This window comes from Nilaparvata lugens, chromosome 12 (assembly GCF_014356525.2).
Source record: "Nilaparvata lugens isolate BPH chromosome 12, ASM1435652v1, whole genome shotgun sequence".
In the NCBI taxonomy this organism is placed as follows: domain Eukaryota; kingdom Metazoa; phylum Arthropoda; class Insecta; order Hemiptera; family Delphacidae; genus Nilaparvata; species Nilaparvata lugens.
Window position 1 is genome coordinate 23,993,889 of NC_052515.1, and position 24,460 is coordinate 24,018,348.

The 24,460-nt window shown below is 34.5% G+C and overlaps 2 protein-coding genes across 2 annotated transcripts in view; one reads left to right on the top strand and one right to left on the bottom strand.

Moving 5' to 3' along the window:
* The window catches only part of LOC111055126 (sterol regulatory element-binding protein 1), a 36,007-nt gene extending 18,356 nt beyond the window's left edge, over positions 1–17,651 (bottom strand). Inside the window, exons 1-10 of the mRNA XM_039439492.1 lie at positions 17,456–17,651; positions 16,517–16,760; positions 14,692–15,148; positions 14,307–14,484; positions 13,161–13,330; positions 10,997–11,281; positions 9,987–10,182; positions 5,878–6,065; positions 4,072–4,256; positions 2,683–2,919 (exon numbers count right to left, since the gene is read on the bottom strand). Coding sequence (XP_039295426.1) covers positions 2,683–2,919; positions 4,072–4,256; positions 5,878–6,065; positions 9,987–10,182; positions 10,997–11,281; positions 13,161–13,330; positions 14,307–14,484; positions 14,692–15,148; positions 16,517–16,760; positions 17,456–17,588 — 2,273 coding nt within the window. The 5' untranslated portion in view covers positions 17,589–17,651. The remainder of the gene's footprint in view (positions 1–2,682; positions 2,920–4,071; positions 4,257–5,877; positions 6,066–9,986; positions 10,183–10,996; positions 11,282–13,160; positions 13,331–14,306; positions 14,485–14,691; positions 15,149–16,516; positions 16,761–17,455) is intronic.
* Positions 17,652–18,018: 367 nt separating this feature from the next.
* Positions 18,019–23,394, top strand: LOC111055123 (RNA-binding protein squid). The gene has a single exon (XM_039439232.1). It carries the CDS (start codon positions 18,176–18,178, stop codon positions 18,977–18,979), a length of 804 nt encoding a protein of 267 aa, XP_039295166.1. The 5' UTR covers positions 18,019–18,175; the 3' UTR covers positions 18,980–23,394.
* The last annotated feature ends 1,066 nt before the right edge of the window (positions 23,395–24,460 follow it).

Genomic DNA, 24,460 nt, shown 5'->3' on the forward strand with positions numbered 1-24,460 from the left:
GTGAACGCCATGAAGAGTGTTAAGAACATTTGGGTGATTTTCGAACTAGTGTGACATATCTACGCCAAAATCAACGTTGCGGCCTACACCAATAACTACGCCAAAATCTACGCCGATGCCTGTGCTGATGCCAACGCCAATATCTACGCCGATGCCTGCGCCGAAGCCAATATCTGCGCCAATGCTGATGCCAAAATCTGCGCCAATGCTGATGCCAAAATCTGCGCCAATGCTGATGCCAACAACAAAAATCAATGCCGATGCCTGCGCAAATGCCAATAGCTACGCCAATGCCAAAAATCTGCGCCAACGCTGATGCCAACAACAAAAATCAATGCCAATGCCTGCGCCAACACTAATAACTACGCCAAAATGCAAAAATCTGCGCCAATGCCAACAACAAAAATCAATGCAAATAGCTACGCCAATGCCTGCGCCAATGCTGATACCAAAATCAACGCCGATGCCTGTGCTGATGTCAATGCCTGCGCCAATGCCAATGCCAATGCCTGCGCCAATGCCAATATTAACGCCGATGCCAAAGCCGACACCAAAGCATACGCCAATAGCAATGCCAATGCTTATTGCTGACTCTGTATCTCAAACTTCAACACTACTGCGTTACCTGGAGGTAATTGCCATCCATGTTCACATTCACAACTTTGAATTCAGAAGAACAGTCACAGTATCATGAAAGAATTGATTCAAAAAATCCTCTCCTAAATTATTCCTGTATGCAGAACTCTAAACCTTGAAAGCTGAAAATATCAAAAAACCAAACTTTACCTAAATTAATCCTCACCTAAATTAATCCTGTATGCAGCGTCTATCTCTTTTCCAAAAAACAAATTACATTGTCATTTCAAGCCTGAAATGTACATTGTACAATTACAAATATGATACAAAATTTATGTGACTCTGTATTAAATTTGGAATGCAGCCGTCTACTACAAACATGAAGCAATGCTAACTGAGATGTCACCGGTATCAAGTTTGGAATGCAGCCGTCTACTACAAACATGAAGAAATGCTAACAGAGATGTCACCTGTATCGAGTTTGGTATGCAGCAGTCGACTACAAGTATCAGCCCAACACTACGTGCATCCAGATCAGCCCAACACTTAACGTCATCACATTGGAGTCACACTTAACTGAAAATCATACTGAGTGCCTTAACGGACTGTTTTCCAAAATGTGCATCAATAAAATCAACCGCGTCAATAGTGAAAGAAATGAACATTTTTTGATTTATTGAAATTTTATGTGAAAATTAAATGTAACAATTCATCAATTCATTTAAAAAAAAAAAAAAAAAAAAAAATAATAATAATAATAATAAATTTTTTTATTCAACATACTAAAATTTTTTTTATGCAATAAAAATTAATTTTTCTATCTATTAAATTTATGTGCAATTTCAAAAAAAAAAAAAACTATTCTTTACATATTAAACTTTCTGTTGAGATATTTTTCTTTAAATTATAAAGCTAAATCAAAAGTAATATTGATATTCTATATTTCGAGATATTGTTTGGAAACATATAACAAACGCTATTGATGAATTTTTATAATAATTTTCAATATTTTTGGATGACATGTAATGTTTTTCTAGAAAAAATTGTTACTGTTCTCAAATTTAAATTTCAACAATTTTCATTAGGGTCAATGTAAATTTTTTCTTTGAATTTTCAAACAGTAAAATTTTTTTATGTCAAGAGGGGGGTATTTGTAATATTACATTTTTCTTCTCACATTTAAATCGAATCTTCAATTCGAGATCTATGGAACTTTATAGTAAATGTCAGAGTTATCAATAGACGGATAAACTTTTTGACGGAGAATTTATTATCGTAAATGTTTGTTGCATTGTTCCATAATGTCACCGAGGTAGGGTTAACAAATTACTAAATAAATCGTTTATTTGAATAGAATATATGTATAAAAATTTAAAATAACATTTTCAAATTAAAGTTTTATTGAGAACAGATGTAGAATGTGAATTCTAAACTTATAAGTTATAATTTTGTGTTGACGTGTCTGTAAAGATCGATATTGAACAGGGCGTTGTCTTTCGTGACTGGCAACTTGTGTCTTTTTCCTGTGGGTCCTTCTTCTGAATATATGGCTGGCTGTTGCTTGTATAATTTTGTGCTCTGATTATTGTCTGTTTAAGTAAATTTATTAATGTTTTAAATTGAGTTTTATATAAATTTTTGTGCATAATTTGCTGTTTGTATAGTAAAGCCAATAGCCACTGTGTTTCAACTGTAAACTAGATAAGTATTTTTTAGTTCGTAATAACTCTGAAATCATTAGGCTTGTAAGTTATTGTTCGTTTTATATTTCTGTGTTTTTGCCAAAATTTTCATCTGAAGATTATAAGTTAATTTGCTCTGAAAACTGGATTTCTCATTCATAGGCAATAGATCCATTCACGGTTTATCAAGTATCTATTTTATTGGAGCCGACAACTTTCCTTAGTGTGATAGGTGTTATATGCTATTCCAACCGTTTAAAGGAAAAATTGGTAGCACGGCACAACTAAGTGAAGTATTGTGACTAAACGTGACTAGTCTTGTCTTGACTAACCGGTGTACGCCCAGCCTAACAGTTCAAATAAAACATAGATAACTCCAAGTCAACTAAATGTGACAGTTTCAAGTGAATCACACCATACTGACCGGCAGAAGAACTGTAGGAACTGCGGGAAGGACTGCTTGATCTGTAGGGCGACGGCTACATACAGGTGTGCCAACTGCTTGTCAGTGACGGCGGCAACTTCGGCCAGGTTGGCAGCACTGAGTGCCAGCATGAGACCGCCGCTGGTTTGTGCGCCGTCCACCAGGTGGAGTTGGTGCAGTCGGTGGTAGATCATTGCCAGCTCCTTTGCCGACGTCACTGCTTCTTTCCGCGTGTGTCTGCGATCCAAAACAAACAAAATATTTGAATCCATTGAATGAATGAATGAAATTTATGAATGAAGACAAATGAGATGAATGATAACGGCAATAAACGAAAATGAAGCAACAATAGTATTATAAAATTTATAAACTTACTACCCTATAATATATAACCCTAACTAATAGGACTATAACTAAACTGAGAAATAAACAAATAATATCGGATGAACTGGTTGACTCAGGCTGGACCTCCTGAATAACAGGTAGAACAACAAATAGGAGGTCTGGAATGATACTAATAATTCTGAATAATTGAGAGTTTCTAGCCAAAAAAATAGAAAATTATCAACTAAAATAGCATAATACTATAGAGAAAAAAGCATAATTATATGCTATGATAATGCTCTAAATACTCGATAGTAATTCTCTATGATAATACTGCAAACTGAAATATTACTGATAAATTATACCGAATCATGTAGTAGCAAAACTAGGGTGAAACAAAATTTTTATTGTGGTTTTTAGTGAAATGTTCTATATTTTTTGCAATTATGATGGACGTTTTTTGTTTTTATTCGTTTTTAGAAATTAACTGATCTGTAAATTCCACATTTTATTGGATACATTTTTTTTGGACACAAAATTGTTTGTGAATTTAGTGTGAACTTGATCATCTCTACATAACCTCTAGGCTGTGTATTCAAGGTTTTAAGCAGTTTAAGGTGAATGCCTATTGTTTTTGTCTGAATTGTATAATGTATATGAATAAATGAATATGAATTAATACTCGGCTATGAATAGTTTAGTTTAAAAAACAATCTATGATGTCTAATGAGAATATCTTTCTATTAGAAAATAGATACAGCTTTTTTCATTTTCAAATCAATGATAGATAAAAAATATACTTCATAGATATAGAGCGAATAATCGTATGAGCAAGTTGAAAGTTGTACTTTTTTTGGTCATCATGATATCCACATGAGTTCTAGATTTGTATGAACAATCGATTACACGATATCTCCAATTTGTCAGTGAAAGATAAAACAATATTTAATCAGAACAGTGAAGGATAAAGCAATATTTAATCAGAACAGTGAAGGATAAAACAATATTGAATCAGAACAGTAAAAGAATGATATTAAATCAGATTTGAAAAATCGGTTTACTCACTGGCTGGCGAAAAATCCGCCGATATACCTCGAAGACAGCCATCTCCCGATCCATATTCTATGCAGGAATTGACGCAAAACTTGCCACAGCGTTGATATAACCAGTTCTGTCCGGGTCACAGGCAAAGTACTTGAGAAAATATTCAAACAATCGGAGAGTTCCCGCTTTCCCGCTCCAATGTCACCCTACAATAAAAGTCGAATTATTTTAGAGCTTTATGAATGGAATCCTACAATACAAGATATGTCACCCTAAAATAAAAATAATAATTCGAATTAGTTTAGAGCTTTATGAATGAAACCTCCTACAATGAACGATAATTGGAATAATTTTAGAATTATGAATGGAACAAAGCCAAATAGCGTTAATAGATAATATATTAAGAGAGCAAACAATAACTCTCGGTTGTAGAGTACTAGTAGCATGCAATACTAAAATATTAATTGAGTCATGCAAAGAAATAAAATACTCAGAAAAATAAAAACGCTATTGCCAAAACTTCTATTTTTTAATCTTTATCAAATAGATATTGATATCAAATTTAAATCGAACACCAATTATTAATAACATACAGTACAGATTGAACATTTTACCAACGTATTATTCGTGGAATTTACAAGTCTATTGATTCATAATCAAATGATTACTGTATTAAAAATTGATAATGGAAATAAAAAGCTGACTCAGCATGACACGATATGAAGAGTGATGATTTGAACAGTCAAAGATCAAGTACGATACTTTTTTGAACCAGTTCGAGCGGATATAACAAACTGTGAGATCATAGTTTGGTATCAAATTATAAAAATTATCATACACATTTGATTTGATATATTTAATTTATCGAATGAGCTATGAATCGAATAGAATTAGGCCTACACAGAACAGCGACTTCCTATAATATTCAAGGACATATCACGTAAACAAAAAGAAGAGGAACTATTAAAATAGCTACTAGAAAAATTCTAAAAGAGAAAGATTGATTTTGTATAAATCAAATTCTTTAAGCTTACTTCATCTAGATTCGCACTTGTTTTTAATATTTAGTAGAGGGCAAGTTAGACCCAAAAGCCACTTGTTTTTTCTCAAGCATTCAATAATTCATTAATAATTCCGACTCAGATGCCGTTCCAAGACTTACCGATTACCTAGGTTTTGCTGGCCTTGTAAGATTGAAAACATGTTATTTTTAGTTCAAGAATTGATGTGTTGATTGGAATATTAGTGTGTATTTATTAAACTTGAATTAAAAAAAAAACACTTATGCAACAGAGTATTTATTATTTATTTCTTCTCATAAGAAACTTTCTTCACAGCCTTTTCCCACTCAGGAGGGGTCGGCGTTATCTATAACTTATCTATTATCTATAAAACATACATTACATTCATTTTATGTATTGTTTTTAATTTGATAAAAATGAATTTGAATTAAATTTGTAGGCCGACATTCATCGTTACGACACCCAGAATGTCCTCCGATTGGCTGAGAATCAGCTGTTGATAATAATTAGCCAATCAGAGAAGATTCTGTACGTCGTGCCGATAAGTATCGGCCGACAATAGACAAGTGTAAAAACTGCCATTCAAACTCTAAACTGTTCGATATTTATCACTTATCGATGTGAAGTTGAAAAAACATCATGTTCAAAACATCGATGTTTTGTCTTTCGATACCCATCCCTAGTGGATAGGTGGTTTACCAGCGCTGGCCTTCATTTGCTCAAATTGGGTTACCAGGCTGGGCCAACATGTAGACGCGGTATAATAATTTGAAAAGTTTGTGAATGAATAAAGCATGGAGAATACCTTTTTAATGTCGAAATCAGCTTGCTTCCTATGTCTCCAGAATGCCACCGATGCTTTCGAGTCACTGCTCAAGACTGGATCGCCATAGACGAGCATCTTTATCAGACACACGGCCAGAATTAACGAGTTGACAAGCCACATCATGAGAGATGAGCCAAAAGTCCAGCCCCATAAGTTATTCTCGTCACCTGAAACAAAACACCATTCACATAAAAATATATTTTATTGCTATAAACTAAATGTTATCTTGTCATGGACTACCTCACTAGAGAAATTCAGCATCCACCACCTTGGGACATTCTTTATGCGGATGACATTGTTCTCATAAGAAAAACGCCAGAAGAATTACAACAGTCTCTTGATCTGTGGCGTAACAGCCTGGAAGCAGCTGGCCTAAGAATTAGCAGAGAGAAGACGGTCTATATGCACTGCAGCTTTGGTGACAATGATGATCAGGCGCAGGCACACATACAATTGCAAGGTACTCCACTCCCAATAGTTACTCAATGCAAATATTTAGGCTCCATAATCAGCCATGATGGAAGCATAGATGCTGACATCTCAAGCCGAATAAACACAGGTTGGATTAAATGGAGAGAGCTAACTGGGGTACTTTGCGACAAAAGAATGCCTGTGCCCATCAAGGGAAAAGTGTATAAAGCTGCAGTGCGACCAGCAATGCTATATGGAAGTGAGTGTTGGCCCCTGAAAAAACAGCAAGAAGATAGACTCCATTCCGCTGAAATGAAAATGCTGAGATGGGCAGGGGGTGTGACTAGACTGGACCACATTCGGAACACACATGTTCGGGGCAGTTTCCGGGTGGCACCAGTCTATGAGAAGATAATGGAAGGAAGATTGCGCTGGTATGGACATGTAAATAGACGTTCACCCAATCACATGACAAGGAAGGTACTTGATATGGAGACACAGCCGAGGGGCAGAGGCAGACCCCGTCTCACATGGCTAGGTTTAGTTCATAGAAATATGAAGCAGTTGGACCTGACAAATCAGACGACCCAGGATCGTTCGAACTGGAGACTGAGATCAAGGAGAGCCGACCCCAAATAATGGGAAAAAGGCAAGGAGGAAGAAGAAGAAGAAGAAGAAACTAAATGTTATCTTTTTTCGTACTACAGATTACAAAATGTAATATTTTAGAATAAGAAGTATAACTTTTTAATATACATAATAATAATTTAACATAATAATATACTAATTCGGCGAAACCAGCAAAACCACAGTTTGAGTGCCGGTGACGATTACCAAAACAGAAAACGATACTATTACTTCCAATAAAAAACTTTGATTCAACAAGGTAAGCTAAACTATAATATTATAACTATACAATTCAATCATGGTGAAAGTGGGGAAAACACATATTTATACTGTATGTAAGAAGTTTGATGGCAATACTAGAGAAAAAATCAAATTGTGTTTTGAATTAGGTGAAAAACATTTGTTAATTTAATCCAATCAATTATTTTTCAGTACTTGAATTAGTGATGCTATCTAAAATTTAATTTTCGGGTAACAGGTTAATCAATTTATTTACTACATAGGGGAACTGTCTACGGCATACTATTAGGTCTGTCCTGGAAACACGGTAATTTGATGGCGATCTGAAATTGTAAGCTGGAATGTATGGATTGAATGTATTTTTGGATCTATTGATATAAAGTATTAAATTTACTGTATTCACAGTATTGATTTACTGTATTCAATATTTTACTTTGCCTATTGTTCTAAGAATTAAAAGGCAATAAAATCATATCTAGGCCTATTTATTTATTGATCACACGTTAACCTTTGATTACGTTTACCTTAATTTATACATCAGATTAAGACCCGATTTGTAAGACACTTATTGAATTTAATAGGTCATTAAACATACTGATTCAATTGGAGTTGGTAGTTGAGACCCTTTCCTAAGGCACTTATAAAATCTAATCGACCATTAAATCTATGGGTTCAATGGTTCATTAAAATCGATAAATGTCCTAGAAAACGGGCCTCAAACTATCACTCACTCCAAATGTAAACAAATTGAATTATGTGGACGAATTGTATGAATGAATGAATTTGATATTTTATGGAATATGAATAATTGGATGAATTAATGTATTTTAAATAAGGATGAATAACAATAATCATATTGGTGAAGATTGAAACTATGACTCACTGCAGCTGTAAAAAATTGAATAATTTATACATTGAGTCATAAATTACAGTAGCGGAATGAAAAAACAAGCTTAACCCAAAACTAAATGACTAAAATGTTTTTTTACCCACTTACTTGCTCAACTTTTCAATTATAGTACATTGTTATTTTGCCATTATGATGTTTCAACTTGGCCTGTATGTGTATTTTTTTGGCCCAATAAAATGAATTTGAACTTCTTCTATAACTAAATTTAATGAAGTAAGGCTCAACTCACACTTACGCGACTCAGGTCGAGAAGAGACTCGACTCTAGTTGAGAGCATGTGTTTCCAAATGGTGACACTCAGACCAGTCGACTCTAGTCTCCACGGTGACTGGTCTGAGTGTCACCATTTGGAAACACATGCTCTCGACTAGAGTCGAGTCTCTTCTCGACCTGAGTCGCGTAAGTGTGAGTTGAGCCTAAAATGACCAAAGTTTGGTCATGTTCACATCACAATAGTTTTCACTTCAGAATGAAGAACTGGTTTGACTGAATAATTATAATTTCCTGACTAAAAGTAAATTCGTATGGCTTTTGTTGGTGGGGAGTCCCTTGCGGGAAGGTCCCAACGCCTGAATATATCATTTAAGCCGTCAATGGGCCTTACGACTGTCATACTTCAGCCGGGACCGACAGTTTAACATGCCCATCCGATAACACGGGAGTGATCTGGTTAAAAAACTTTTGGTTGTGAGAGGGTTTTGAACCCGGGATCTCTATGCTGCTACGCAAGCACTCTATCCACTAGACCACGGATCACTCCATTTCCTGACTAATTTGAATTGATAGATAAATTCAGAAGCTAAAAACCAATATACACATACACATTATTTGAATGAATAATTGTATGAGTAGATAAATTATGATATAATAGAATAATTGGATAAATTGTATTTTAAATAAGGATGAATAACAATAATCATATTGGTGAAGATTGAAACTATGACTCACTGCAGCTGTAAAAAAATTGAATAATTTATACATTGAGTCATAAATTACAGTAGCGGAATGAAAAAACAGGCTTAACCCAAAACTAAATGACTAAAATGTTTTTTACCCACTTACTTGCTCAACTTTTCAATTATAGTACATTGTTATTTTGCCATTATGATGTTTCAACTTGGCCTGTATGTGTATTTTTTGGCCCAATAAAATGAATTTGAACTTCTTCTATAACTAAATTTAATGAAGTAAGGCTCAACTCACACTTACGCGACTCAGATCGAGAAGAGACTCGACTCTAGTCGAGCACATGTGTTTTCAAATGGTGACACTCAGACCAGTCGACTCTAGTCTCCACGGTGACTGGTCTGAGTGTCACCATTTGGAAACACATGCTCTCGACTAGAGTCGAGTCTCTTCTCGACCTGAGTCGCGTAAGTGTGAGTTGAGCCTAAAATGACCAAAGTTTGGTCATGTTCACATCACATTAATTTTCACTTCAGAATGAAGAACTGGTTTGACTGAATAATTATAATTTCCTGACTAAAAGTAAATTCGTATGGCTTTTGTTGGTGGGGAGTCCCTTGCGGGAAGGTCCCAACGCCTGAATATATCATTTAAGCCGTCAATGGGCCTTACGACTGTCATACTTCAGCCGGGACCGACAGTTTAACATGCCCATCCGATAACACGGGAGTGATCTGGTTAAAAAACTTTTGGTTGTGAGAGGGTTTTGAACCCGGGATCTCTATGCTGCTACGCAAGCACTCTATCCACTAGACCACGGATCACTCCATTTCCTGACTAATTTGAATTGATAGATAAATTCAGAAGCTAAAAACCAATATACACATACACATTATTTGAATAAATAATTGTATGAGTAGATAAATTATGATACAATATGAATAATTGGATGAATTGTATTCTGAATAAGTATGAATAAGTGTAATAATCTTACCGGTGAAATTCAAAATAGTGCGTCCTGCGCCACTAGACGAAGCGAATCCATCATCAAACATGGAACTACTGCTCTGCAGTCTGTCCACCACTTTACCCAGCGGATTGAAAACAATCACTGACAACATGAACATGCACAGCGTCATCCTCGTGTGGTCCAGCATTCCTTTCAGGGCGCCTTCTGGTTCTTCCTTCATCTGTCGACAAATAATACATTGTGAGTTAGAGAAGGAACAACACGGACAGAGAAGAGGAAAACAGAAAATTGGTTTGACTAACAGATTAGTTTGTTATTGAAGAGAGAAGTGAAATAGAAGAAGAAAATAAAAATGTTAACTGAAGTTGAAATGTGAATATAGTGTTGTTTTAAGACATATAAATTAATCAGAGAAATACAGAAAATATAAGGAAGGCTAGTAATTTTTCAAAGATCATACATGCATCATATTTCCAATGTAAAGCCCACAAGTTCTGTACATGTAATTGGAAAGTTGCTGATGAAATATTGATGGAACTACAATTTGAAATGGGCTCTAAAACCCGGGAAATGACACTGAAAGAAAATAATTCTATTATATTTCAGTGGACTGACGGTGGGACATGAGTGATAAACATGCATGATACGCATGTCGTGAGGCATTTGTGCGTCATCACAGCGAAAGGCTTCCAGCAAAATTTTTGAGGTTAGGTTTCTGCAACTCCAATTTCTTGTTGTTCATTTTTTGCTCGCTTCTCTATTTGAGGTAAAATTATTTTTCTATCATTATAATTTTTAATTTTTCAGTGACTTATTTCTTGTTATTGGTTGTTTATTTTATGTTAGAAGCCTCTCGCTGATGACAGCTGTGATGAACAACAATGAAAGTCGACTGTGTATGTGCATGCATGTTCTACCGTTTGTGGCCAGCCATAGGTTAGCTTGAAACACAAAACTGAACGTATATATGTTGTTAAGACTTCTAACCTCTTGTGGCAGATAGAGTGACTTGTACAATGTACTGATTGACATACCTCTTGTGAGAGATAGAGCGACTCCTCAGGCGACGCGGGCTGCGAGCTGTCGGTGTGAGGAGGCGACGAGGAGGGATCCGACCGCGGCGGAGTGATGGCGCCTACACTGATTGCCTCCTCCTTGTGGTGCGCATGCGCAACAGAGTACGGTGCCAACAGGTCACGCAGCGACTGGCGTTTGGCGTTCATTTTCAGCGACATGTTTTCCTCCCGCAGCTTCTCGTTTGAAGACTTCAGGAAACAGATGTAGTCGATCGCTTTCTTCAGGATCGCTGATTTGTTCAACTGTGAACAGTGGCAAGAATATTTAGTTAATACTAACTCAAATATAATGCCGCATGTACATGTTGACCCAGCCTGCAATGTGACCAGTGCCCAATGAAGGCTAGCATTGGCAAACCACCCTTCCACACACTGGCGCTGGTCGAAATTGGCCTTCATTGGGCCAACATGTAGATGCGGCATTAGGGAATATAAAAGGGAAATATAAAAATAAAAGGGAAGCTTCAAAATAAAAGGGAAATATAAAAGCAAATGTTTCTTCAATTAGCTAAAGTGTTATTAGCTAAGATGACACCCCAGTTTCAGTTCAGTTTCAGTTTTTTAGGTCTTCACCGCAGTCAATAGACCGGGGAATTGTCAAATATTAATAGTCTAATTGTTTAATACTGATAATCCGACTCCGCAAATGTTGATACGTGTATGTTCCTCTGTGTATTCAGAGACTGTATAGTATGGCCTTACAATCAAATATTTTTTTGGCATTTCATCTCAATAGGTTTGTGATGTAGTGGGAGAAGGTTGGAGAAACGTGATTCCACCAGCTTGAAATCAGTTAGCTACAATAGTGTTTCAGGCATATGAACTAATGTAAAACATCATAATAACCTCACTGGTGATACTGAGAACGAGGTATAGAGGTTAGAAAGCAATATAGCCACAGTTTTAACAAAAATAGCAGAAGATAACACGATTTAACGCACTCAAACCGGCGTTACTTGCTAACTCGGTTGCTATTTGTTTTTAATGTACTTCTGCTATCTAGACAACACAGATAGTTCGACTCAACTGGTTAAGTTGAAGATCGTAAATACCCCTCAAGAATTACAAGAAGAATATGTGGCTTAGCTTGCCAATAAAAAGTTCTAAATTGAAAATATCCAAGTCCAGTTGTAACCAAATCACTACTGCTAGAGAAGCAACCACAGTCTTCAATACGGCAATACGTTCATGACAAGCTCTATTGGGACTCTATTTTTGACAATTCCTATACTCTGATAAAAGTCTCAAGAAAGCTATTGAAAAGCTTTTTTTGTAATGCCGTCATATGACATGGATCTGGCCACGACAAGCTTTAACACCACACCTCCAAGTGGGCACCTGTTGTTCGCATATCCCGTGAGGTGTGACAGGCGAACTACTACCCAACGGTACTGCCAAGTCGGTAGTCTGCATTGAGTGGAACCACCACTATACAGTTCCGGCGGTCTTATGGGAGTTTCACATGCCTGCTACTTCCATAGACGAGGGTACCTGAGTCTGGTACTTCACTGGCTAACCCCGAAACTCTCCCGGATTCTTCACTGTGCCCAGCTACTCCCAGAGACGGAGAGTTCTGGCGACTCGGTCAAGCCATGAATCTCCCATAGTCTAGAGCCTTCACCCAGCCGTACTGGTATAAGCCAGACTACTTCCAAGGACGAAGCACGTGTGCTATGGTTCCCCCCTGGTTAGCATTATATCGTCATAGGACAATATTATGGTATGGAATAGATAGATAGATAGGCTGCCTTTATTTTAACCTGGAGGGCGAAGTTAGGGCGCAGCCGGCCCTCTCTCCCACTTAACCATCCTATACAATTCTAATGCATCTACATCACAACATAAGGAAATAATATCTTAAATAGAATAATAAGAGTAATATGATAAAAAAATGTAAAAATCAATAATTGAAAAAAAATTAATTTAATTTAGTAGAATATATTTTAGACTGAAAAAATGAAAAAAAAAAAATAGAAAATAGAGTTATATAAAGTTTTTTCTAAGCAAGAAACAATAAAATTTCACGCAAACTCACACCTTTCACACACGCAAACACACCACGCACACACACCTCCTCATCCTATGAAAATTTTCATTCAAAATTGTACAGATAATAACTTACTTTTGCTGTTGGTCCACAAACGATATCCTTGAGTTCAATGATTTTATCATTGATGCTAGTTCTGTAACGTCGTTCAATGGCATTATGGGAACTCTTTTTTGGCTTTTTTTCTTGCTTAGCATGGAAATCTTTTATTGCTATCTTGTCTGGGTCCAGAACCAAAGGTATGCCTAGAGGGAAAAGAAAATGTGAGTTATATCACACAATATTTAAAATTTATTCACAATCCAATCATTAAAAATAATGTATGGAACGTAACAACTTGAATAAAACATATCGTCAACTGATCAGAATAAATGGAATCATATAACTTGATAGAAACTTGGAATTCTCTTAGTAGTATCTTGGAGAAACTAAATCAGGCGAGACTTGACTCGCTAAAAAATCAGTACATATAATTACTTCTGTCTAGCTTGAGGCTGAAATTCACAATTACTCAGTCGTATATAGTGCTCTAATTTGAAGAAATTACAAATAAAAATTAGAGTTCCGGTTCACTTGTCAAACTGAAATTTCAAAAACTCATTAAATTTAGAAGATACGACTACACCATACAAAAGTATTGACTATTGATAAAATTTTCACTTTTTGTGTAGTTGAGAAGTTGACATTGTGGTAATTATTCATATTGAATGAAAAAGACAAAAGAAATTGTCAAAAAACCACAGATTTATTGATACTTAGAAAGACCGGTTTCGGTTATTACACCATTGTCAATCTCTGATGAACTCCCTCATTGTCAGTTTATCAGAGATTGACAATAATGGTGTAATAACCGAAACCGGTCTTTCTAAGTATCAATAAATCTGTGGTTTTTTGACAATTTCTTAGTCTTTTTCATTCAATTGATAAAATTTGTAGAATACGTCATATTAAAGCTGTGAAACTTTTCAAGAAGTGTGAGCTTTGAATACCGATTGTATTGCCAATCAACTTTCTCTATAGTCCTGTAAGTAAAATAGTGAGTTAAGTGGTATTGACTTTACAATCAGTGATCTCAATTATTGCATCTTGCATAAAAAGGGGGAAAAGGTCAGTTTTTTCTTTTAGTTTTTGATTTCATTCTCCAGCATCCTACTGACCGCTTATAGGGTTATATGAAATGGTCAAAAGCATGTGTATGGATTTGTCAGTCTGCACGTTTACCTGTAGTAAGTAGCGTATTATTCAAAGTGGCGAATCCTTTCTCTTGGGAAATCATTTTGTCGGTTGTGGTTGAAGAAGGCAGGAAATTGGGGAGCTGTGGCGCAGTAGTGGCGTACATAACTGTCGGCTGTTTAACCGGACTCTTGTCAGAATTCATCAACTGAGCTTGCAGGAGAACCTACAAAATGTAAATAGACATGCATTTATCGAAAGAAAAATTGCACAATGTTCAATGTCTATATGATTTGTTCTCTATTTTTTGGAAATCCTTGTGTAACTTATTATCAAAACTTGTAAATTTAATTGAAAATTTAGCGAGACACTAGTTTCAGTTGTTACACCATTATCAATCTCTAGTGAATCTCATTTATTTCAGCGAACCAACCTGTTTCATCTGATCAGACGGCACATGAATCTGTCCAACAGTGATGTACGGTTGGCTTGCTCGTTTGCTACCCGCTTTCCGCTTTGGCTGCAGCGTAGCACCAGCATACACCGCCTGTTGTCCGCTCGGCGCATGCGCAGTCACCAGCTGTCCTTGCGGCGCATGTGCAGTCACCAGCTGTCCGTGCGGCGCATGCGCAGTCACCACATTGCTGGTCTGAATGATCTGCAGCGGTTGGCTCTGGTATGATGAGGCAGGGAAAATGAAACCGGGAGGCAGCACTACGGTAGGGGTGGAAGTGGGGGTATCAGGGACGGTCTGATGGATTAGTGAGGGGGTTGGGGCAGAGGAGGACTGTAGTGTGGGGCGGTCAGGGACGGTCTGATGGATGAGCGGTACAGTCGTCGACGGTTGCACGCTCAACACTGGTGTGGATGTGCCCGAAGCTAGCTGCAAACTGAGATAGAACTACTGGTTGGTAAATTTCAAAGGCAAATGAGAAAAAAAGCAGAAACAATTGTCAAATAATACATAAATAATCTCAGATGTAGCACAATATTTATAATAATGTTTGGTTTTAAAATTTTTGTTGCTCCTAAGTTTGATATCTTCGATTGATTTAATTCGTTTTTCAAGTATTATTAATTTTTTTTTTGGTACACACCAACTATCTATATTTCGACTGTTGTATAAATAATATGTGAAAACATATTGGAATTGTAACTGTGGTACTTCTATGGAAGTTGTATAATTCTATATGATTGAATTTAAAAAAATAATACCTGAAAAACAAGTAATATTTACATAATATAGATTTTTTATGTGTTTTTCTATGGTGAATATATCTAAGTACGGTTCTGTTAATGAAAAATGTCATCTTGTTTTGTTTATCTCTAAAATTACGTAACCTACAAATTGTTCAACATAAATTGGACAATGGATACTTGAATAAGTGTTTTTGACATAAACTACACATCAACCCAAGGATCTAGAATAATTCTAAATTCATAGAATACAATCTAGATCTAAAATGTACAATAGATTCCTTTCATCGACGTATATGACAAGGACCAAGTCAGATATACAGAGTGTTCCATTTTTTCTCAGTGGTATACAATCAATCCAGATTCAAGATTCCAGTCATAAAGAAGAGAGAAATTTTGAATTTATCAATGAGGTTAAAATTGTAAAAGAAAATTAATAACTCTATCTAGGAACCAATTTAATAACATTACTTACGGTATTTATCAAATAGAAAAACTCTACTTAACGATGCAGCACCTCCTCACGAATAACTATGTAAGTTCAGAAAGAGATATGGATTATTCTGTTTCCATCTCCAATACAAGAGAGGAAAACGTATTTCAACTGGTATAAAAAGACAACACTAATTATGAAATATTAACCACACCAAGTCCAAGACCTCACTTCTCACTTATTTCAATGTACGTAGCTCAACTTGACCATCAAAAACTAGAAACGTATATAGTAGCTGACAAGAAGTGGTCAGAATGAGACATAAGCTCGCGATCATCCAATGTTTACTGACTGATAATTTTATCTAGATTTTTTATTGACTGTTCTGAAATCTGCCTGCAGCTTTTGTTCCAAGATAAAACAAATAGTATCATTTAAGCTATAAAAAACAAATGTTGTGATAAACATGAAACAAAAAAGTTTTGCTTCAACAGCGAATTGATAACAGAAATTATTCAAATATGACGTTTACAAATTTATGAATAAGATTAGCCTATTTTTTTATCATATGAAGAATAAGCCTATTCAAGAGTAAATTTGGATGAATTTCAAGAAGCGTAAAACTTACTTTTTGCTCATATGATTTGAAGTGGTATTCTGGGGCGCCAGTCCCACTGGAAAAGGCTCTTCCAGCGACTTCCGAGGAATTGAATCCGGCTGCGTTGCATTTCTTATGGTGTTTGGCAAACTCAAAAAATCATAGTCATAGTATTCTTTATCTAACGGCATAGAGTTTTCCAAGAGATAATCATCTTGAAATAGGGTTTCGTCTTTCGAGAACAGCAGCTCTGACTCATAGTTTGACATTATGTCTGAAGAAAAGTAAAAATTAATTAGCAATGAAAACAAAAATTTTACAATAATTACTGAATGACTCAGAACCATTGTATGAAAAGACGTGAAATATTGCTGTCTGAAAAGTTATTAGATGTAGTTTATGTTAAATAGCAATATTTTTAAAATTCTTATAACATAAACAGTGGTGCCTATGATTTAAAACTTATGCATTAGTAGCAAATGGATAAACTATTTACTAATTTCATGAATCATAGAATTATAAATAATATTTTGAATTATTAGAAAGAGTGACAAGAGAGTTGCATCATCCTTCACTTATTACATCAGTCCCCTTAGGGTAAGGTAAAGCCCAACGAACTGGGTTCAATTAAGAGTTAAAAACAATCATGACCTTAAATGAATAATAGTTTTATCACGTTCAACTCATGGGAGATGGAAATGTTTAATATTACCTAAATAAACTATTTGCTCAACAAGTATCTAACAAAGTTAATGCCTGAGAACTACTAATGATTAAAAGCATGTCATTCCAATCTTCCTGCACAAAATTGAATATGTTGATCAACTATACAAAGTTGAGAGGAAGATAATACTTTTTAAAGATTAATAATCGAAAAAACTTGAAATAAATTCATTGTCATTAGAGTTTGAAATCATTTGATAAGATGCTGTTCAATAAACTGAACTAGTGAGGAATCAAAACAATTACCGTCAAGTCCTGAAACTGATAATCCCAAGTCATTGTCGTTGAAGTAATCCTGTCCGTCAATTTTAAAATCAGCCTCCATTCCACTATCATTAGAATTAAAACTTTTCCAACCTTCAGAATTTGATTCTGCCATAATGTATACAATTTTCACTCCTCAACTTCATCACCATACATGCAAAACTAACCAATAGAAAACTGAAGAAAGATCATACGATATTACGTCACATGTGGGACAACCGCTTTAGCTTAGAAGCAATAAATTATGTAGAGTACTCAACTATCAAACTGAAAAAAATGTTCATATACATGCATCTGAATAATTAATGATGGAATTAGAAGATTATCGACAAAAAATCGAATAACTGATTTTTTTCATCGTAATAAATATATTTATCCGAGAACTCCGAAATAAACATAATATATTATTCTCATTTCTGGTTGAAAAATTTATATTCGGGAAGGTTGAATAGTATTTCTTGTGTATTTTTGTTACATTGAATTTATCATCGATATTCAATAATTTTTTCTTCAAATAAAAATGAAAAAAATTTCCAACTCAGCTTTCACCTCAATTCTCAAAAACTTCAGCAAGGCATCCCGCCATTTTAGATGCTTGGCTTTCTTCCTCGTTGTGTAGCCGGTGTTCTTTGTGTTTTTAGTTTGTAAGTTTTATTATTTTCTCTAATTCAGTTGCAAATAACTTTACTGTAAGTAGAAGATATGGCTAGTCAAACAAACGGTGTCAGTACTACTCCTGGAAGTGATGATGATCGGAAGTTATTTGTTGGTGGCCTAGGACGAAGCATAGGCGAAGCTGAAATTCGTGAATATTTTGGAAAGTTTGGAGAAGTAGAGAGTGTTAACATAAAACTGGATCAATATACTGGACAATCTCGTGGGTTTGCATTTGTTACATTTAAAGACTCTCAAGTGATTAATGAACTTTTGTCCAGAAGTACACATTTCATTGGTAATAGAAAAATCGATCCAAAGAAGGTAGCTCAACGTCAAATGCCTCTCAATTGCAAGATCTTTGTAGGAGGACTGACTCCCGAGCTCACAGACTCTGCAATCAAAGAATATTTCTCTAAGTTTGGAAACATCGTAGAATTTCAAGCTCCTCTCGACAAGAAAACAAAGCAAAGAAAAGGATTTTGTTTCATCACTTTTGCCAGCAGGGACATTGTTTTCAAGGCTTTGAAAGTTCCACGACAAACAATAAACGGCAAGGATGTCGATGTGAAGAAAGTGAAATTCAACCCTGAGACCATGAGCTCGCCACTTCGAGGTGGAAGAATGGACTTTCCGTGGGATGCCTACTCCGCACAAGGATACAACCAAGCTGGCTATGGAAGCGTCTACCCTGCCGATCCCTACGGGTACGATGGATTCTATGGAGGTTATGGCGATTACAACTACGGCGGATACGGCTACGATAACGTTGCAGGGTATGGTTACCAGGGCGGTTACGGAGGAGGTGGTAAGTTCAGAGAAACACAATACAACCGTCAACAACCCTACTAATTTGAAGTATGTGGACGTCCATTTATTTTTGGGCCACAATCTCAAAGCAAGGTACCTAACTTGATTAGGCTACAGACTATAATCGTTCCATCCTGTCAGTAATAAAAGTATAACTCATGTATGGTAAATCCTGCTCACGAAGCAACCATCAATAATATTAGAAAGGCAATAAATAAAGTATTTTTTTCAAGAAGTGCACTCCTCTTTTAGCGTTGGCTGTTCGTCTTGGAAATATCTTGCAACAATAATTTTTGATCATTTTTGTTTTCTATTGTTATGCATCAATAGGCATACTGTAGGTACTGGTTTTACCTACTAGCAATTTTAAATCTTAATCACGTTAATGTGTTAGAGATACTTTCAGTATACCAACAGCCATTACGTGTATATTCAGTGTTACATTATTTTAAATTGTCCTTTATATAAAATGATAAATGTATACAGATCACTCTTATCAAGGTATCCATTTTATTTTTGAGATGTCATTCAATCATTGAATAAATTTTCTTTGTCAAATTTCACAACAAAATGCAAGAAGAAATTGGGTAGCTGACGTGTTGGATGTTTGTAATCTTGTCTTATATCAAGATCCAATTGAATATATGATTCCCATCAATTAGATATGTAGAACGCATATCTACCACAAATCTATTTTGTGTAGAATAATTACCGAGGATTATACATTTTTAGATGTGCTGTTAATTTCTCAAACTAAGTTTGAGTAAGCCTATAGTAATACTGTAATAATTATGTATCAGGTGAAGAATGTATTTGCACTGCCTTGCTCTAGATTAAAAACTGAATCAAGGTTTAGTATGTAGGTAGGTAGTGTAATTTAAACAATTCTCAGGGATCTTGATTTCTCTAGAATTTGTAATATTACAGTATTATTCATGTAATCAGATTTTTATATTAAATTAATATATTTGGAAAATCCACCAGAAAATTCTCAAGGTAATAAATTTTGCTCTACAATCCCGGCAAGAAATTGAAGTTACGACTTTTTTAATGATGTATTCCACGCTAGTTATTCCGTAGCTATCTAATTTTAAAGTCTTGTTATAATTGGGGCTTTGATATAATTTTCCTCTTATGAGTAGAATATTTTGTACGATGATGTGAATGGCTCAAAATAAAGTTCAAATTATTCTTAATCTTTAACTCCTCATAGACCAACAATATTTCAAAATTTAGTCTTCTATATCATTTAAACTTACTTAAGCGCATTTTTTCAACTGGATTGTAACGTGAATTTGGAAAAGTATAGGCCTATTGAGAAAATGTGAAAATGAACTGGATAATTCTAAAAATCATGTACATATTCCTGAAAATTAATTCTCACCTGTTATTTTTCTAGAAAGACAACAGTAACTAACAAGGTGGGGGAGGCTCTTCAAAAATGGCGATAAAAAAGGTGTGTGTAATAGAGAATGAAATAAAATAAAGGTGTCAAAATATACTATGTCTATGTCATACTATGACATATATTGACACCCCCAAACTTCCTTCTACATTATAAACCATTAGGAAATAAAATGATAGTTTCTAGCTTTCATAGTTATAATCATAGGCTTTCATCTTTTTTTATGATGCCTTATTCTATCATTTATTTCTCATTGCACTAGGAATTACTGTCATTTTATGATCTCCCACTCTCATACTATTCTTATTTGACTCACTATTTCTACAGTACTATTCTTTGAATTTCAAATTTATATTTCAAAAATTACAAAGTTATCCAGGGTGACTGATTAGTGATTGCAATTTGACACAATTTCTCCTAGCTTGTTGTTTCGTGTTTGAATTAGATTGATTGCTCAAATTTTATGCCTCCAAGGCCCGCAAATAATTCCTCTGTTCATTATTAATTCATATCTTGCAGAGTCAATCATGTTTAGAGTATATGACACAGTTTAAAGTTATTTTTGTCATGATTTCGATTCAAAATTATATCGATTCTCTCATTCTTGGTATCTCTCATCATCACGAACCAGAAAGATGAATGTTATCAGACGTGTTTTGATTAAAGGTATATATAATGCCCTTTGATTCGAATTCTTAGTTTGTTGATTGTGTTTGAGTCAGAATTTGGAAAATTTTATCTCATAGAAAATGTTAAGCAGCTATGCTATTTTTGTGATTCAATCATTTTTCACTTATATCTGGTTTTGGAATATGTGTTTTTTTAAACTGTTAATGATGGTATGAATTTATAACTGTTGGTGATATTAGTTTTAACCAGAATATATTCGATAAATTTTCCTAAAAACTATCATGCATCAATCACACCTTGCAAAAATATCCCCAAAAATACTCTTCATAATGGACGTTAATTATAATCCCACATTTACATGTACAATATTTTGTATAAAGTAGTTAATTTATCACGTTTTTGAAAATTTTTAGGTATTATAAAAGGATTATTGAGTGAAACACTAATATTTATTATTTTTAACCACATGTAGAAATAGAAACATTTAGGATAGTATAAGTAGGACAGTAGTTGTATTGTAGTGCCATAAGGTGGTTCGTTCCATCTTATTTTTCATTATTGTAATGTATATATTTATCATGTGAGAAAATAGAGACACATTTGCGATAAAGAACTGATAGGTTATTATTCTTCTAGCCTGAGAGAAGAATCTTAGAAAGCTGTTGAATTAGATGAGTCATAGTCGATGTGTCTCAATAGTTCTAGAGTGGATTAAGATTAATCGCTGTGAAGGATATCAGGTGAAAAGTAGATTACAGAACATTCAGTTTGTTAATATTTTTCAATCAGATTGAAAAAACTAGAAAATTGTGATGATTTATCTTGTATAATCTGGCTAGAAAAAAGTAAAGTTCTCATTTTGAAATTGAATAACTAATTAGAAACGGGCTGCTAATTATATCCTGATTTTCTCAATTTATTGTCCTTGCACAAGAGCTTTATTACACTTTATCAAAGCATGTTTTATGCCTTGAAATTGTTAGTTTTTGAAACTTGTATTTTGGGATATCACTTTGAAAATGAGAATTTCACTTCTATGTTAGATTGAAGGAGTTGAAATAGTAGAGGAATTTTCACATTTTTCTTGTCATTGAAGATTAACAAAAATGTTATTACTCAAGAAAGATAATCGATACAATGCTTTTTTCGCAAAAAATATATTATATATTTTGAAGTTGCCCTATGGGCACAGGGTTTGATATACAAGAAGTAAAATTCACTTTTTGATAAAAATCTTTGAATTGTGATCACAATTCCAGAAGAGGTACAAAAAAGTATCTCTCACATCTTATAAGCAATTATTCACTCTACAATAAATTCATTGATACTGAAAAAACGCCGAGTTAATGAATATCTTGTTGTTCTTCCAAAAAATGTAAGAAATAATATTTTTTCTATTTTCCATAACATTTTATGGGACCAAATCTGTTATGAATAATTTTGTGAGAGTGATTTAAACTAAATTCAATTTCAGTAAGCATTGTTTGAAACATAATTTTTTATTACTCATTTTTCAATCAAAATTGAATAAGGTTTTATTGGTAACAGCTTATCAAAGTTGATTAATCACCCTGAAGGTCATGAAGTTCATCGATAAATTTGTCTATCGACATTTACAGCAAATTTGTCATGCACATTTTTAGTTATTCTTGATTTTTCGATAAACATCGTATTGTTTTCAGTAATAATAGATTTACATTCACTTACATTTTGCTTCATTGGTGTTAGATTTTCAGCATTTTAAAATTACTTGTTTAATATTATTATTAATCTTATTATAAGTTACTAAATGTGTGTACTATCCAATCCTTTAATTAGCTTACATTTACAGTGTATAAAAACGCGGAATATAATCTCCACATCAATATTTAAAAAAAATTGTTTTCCATATTACCGGTACACAAATAATAGAGATAGATTTCGAAAGGGGACAATAATATTCACAGCTTGAAATTGAACATCATTTATAAGAAGTTTATTTTATTCAAGCTTAGTGCCGGTTGCACAAAATCCTGTTGAATTTTAATACCGATTAATTACAAGAGAGAATCAGAGAAGCCGTCTTTTCAAAAAGGTCTTCTCTTATTGGTTCTCGTGAATTAATCACGATTAAAATTTAACCGGCTATTGTGCAACCGGGCCTTAGAGTTTTACTTTGAAAGCTGTAAATATTTCATCAAAATTATCATTGTCCTTTACTATTTTCAATAGTTTTGACTATTCATATTTTAATGATTTGAGACTGTTCCTTACTTTATTGACATTTCATCTTCCATTTTGTTTAGTTTAGAAATGTGAGAGTTTATAGATACAGATTATGTATTTCCCCGCATATATGTGGGGATTCTAGTTATGTTCCTCATATATATCAATAACTATGTAAAAATGTTTGCAAAATATATTATAACTCATTGCTGTTATATATTCGGTTTTTTAATTCATAAATACCCAATCGCACATCCATGAGTAAAACTATTTTTTTAAGAGTTGGGAAAATAATAAGGATTGTATAGTCATGGATGGTTCATTCACGAGAAAAGGTTGGCTAGTGTGTTTGGCTGCCCTGCCGGCTAGTGCAGAATTATAGAGATTGCGAGAGAAACGACGCATGCGCTGTACTCATCCCCTCACCCTAAAATTTCCACCTTTATCTTTTTCTTGTGACTAAACCATCAATGTTAGGAGGTTGTGTATTAGAATAGAAGATCACACTCTATTAGTGCCTTTATATGTAAATATAGTATGGATGGATCTACATAGTATTGAAAGATCCTATAATGGTCACATTGTACATGTGCAGTTCATATACTGGATTGTAATGAATTATTTTAATAAGGCTAGTTGAATTCTTGAATATTATAGAAATATCTAGTACCCTTTAAAAACTGTTTTACGTAAACACTACTAGTTTCAGCATTCATGCTTTTTTCAACTGTACTTTTTGAAAAAGTTTGAGTGCTGAAACTAGAAGTGTTTATGTAAAAATGTTAAAAAAGGCCACTAGTTATTTCTATAATTACTTGATTATTATGAACCAATCATTTTTTTTAAAAACGCCCAATTTCTACAATAATTCTTCAGCAATTTCAGTCTTTGAGCTCTAGATACAAAAATGACTATTTATTGTAGATACTAATGTCGGATAGGTGTGAAATTACAGTCTCAAAAGGTCATGCAGATACTACTGATTACGTTTCTGACGATAGAAAGTGACAACAACGAGCCCATCTCGGATAAGGGCGGAAACATGGCGGAGCGGCGAAGGTAGCTTGAAGTGAGTGTTGAATATGTATGTAATGCATGCAGGACCCTATTCAAATGGAGGCACACGTAGTGCTCCACTGTATGCCACCATCTAATTATACATGCATTAAATGCAATACTCTCAAGCTGGAAGCTACCTTCGCCGCTCTACCCTGAGGATTTCACAAGGCCAGCACATGTTCCAACACCCCCAATCAGTATTATCCCATTTGAAAAGTTTGGTT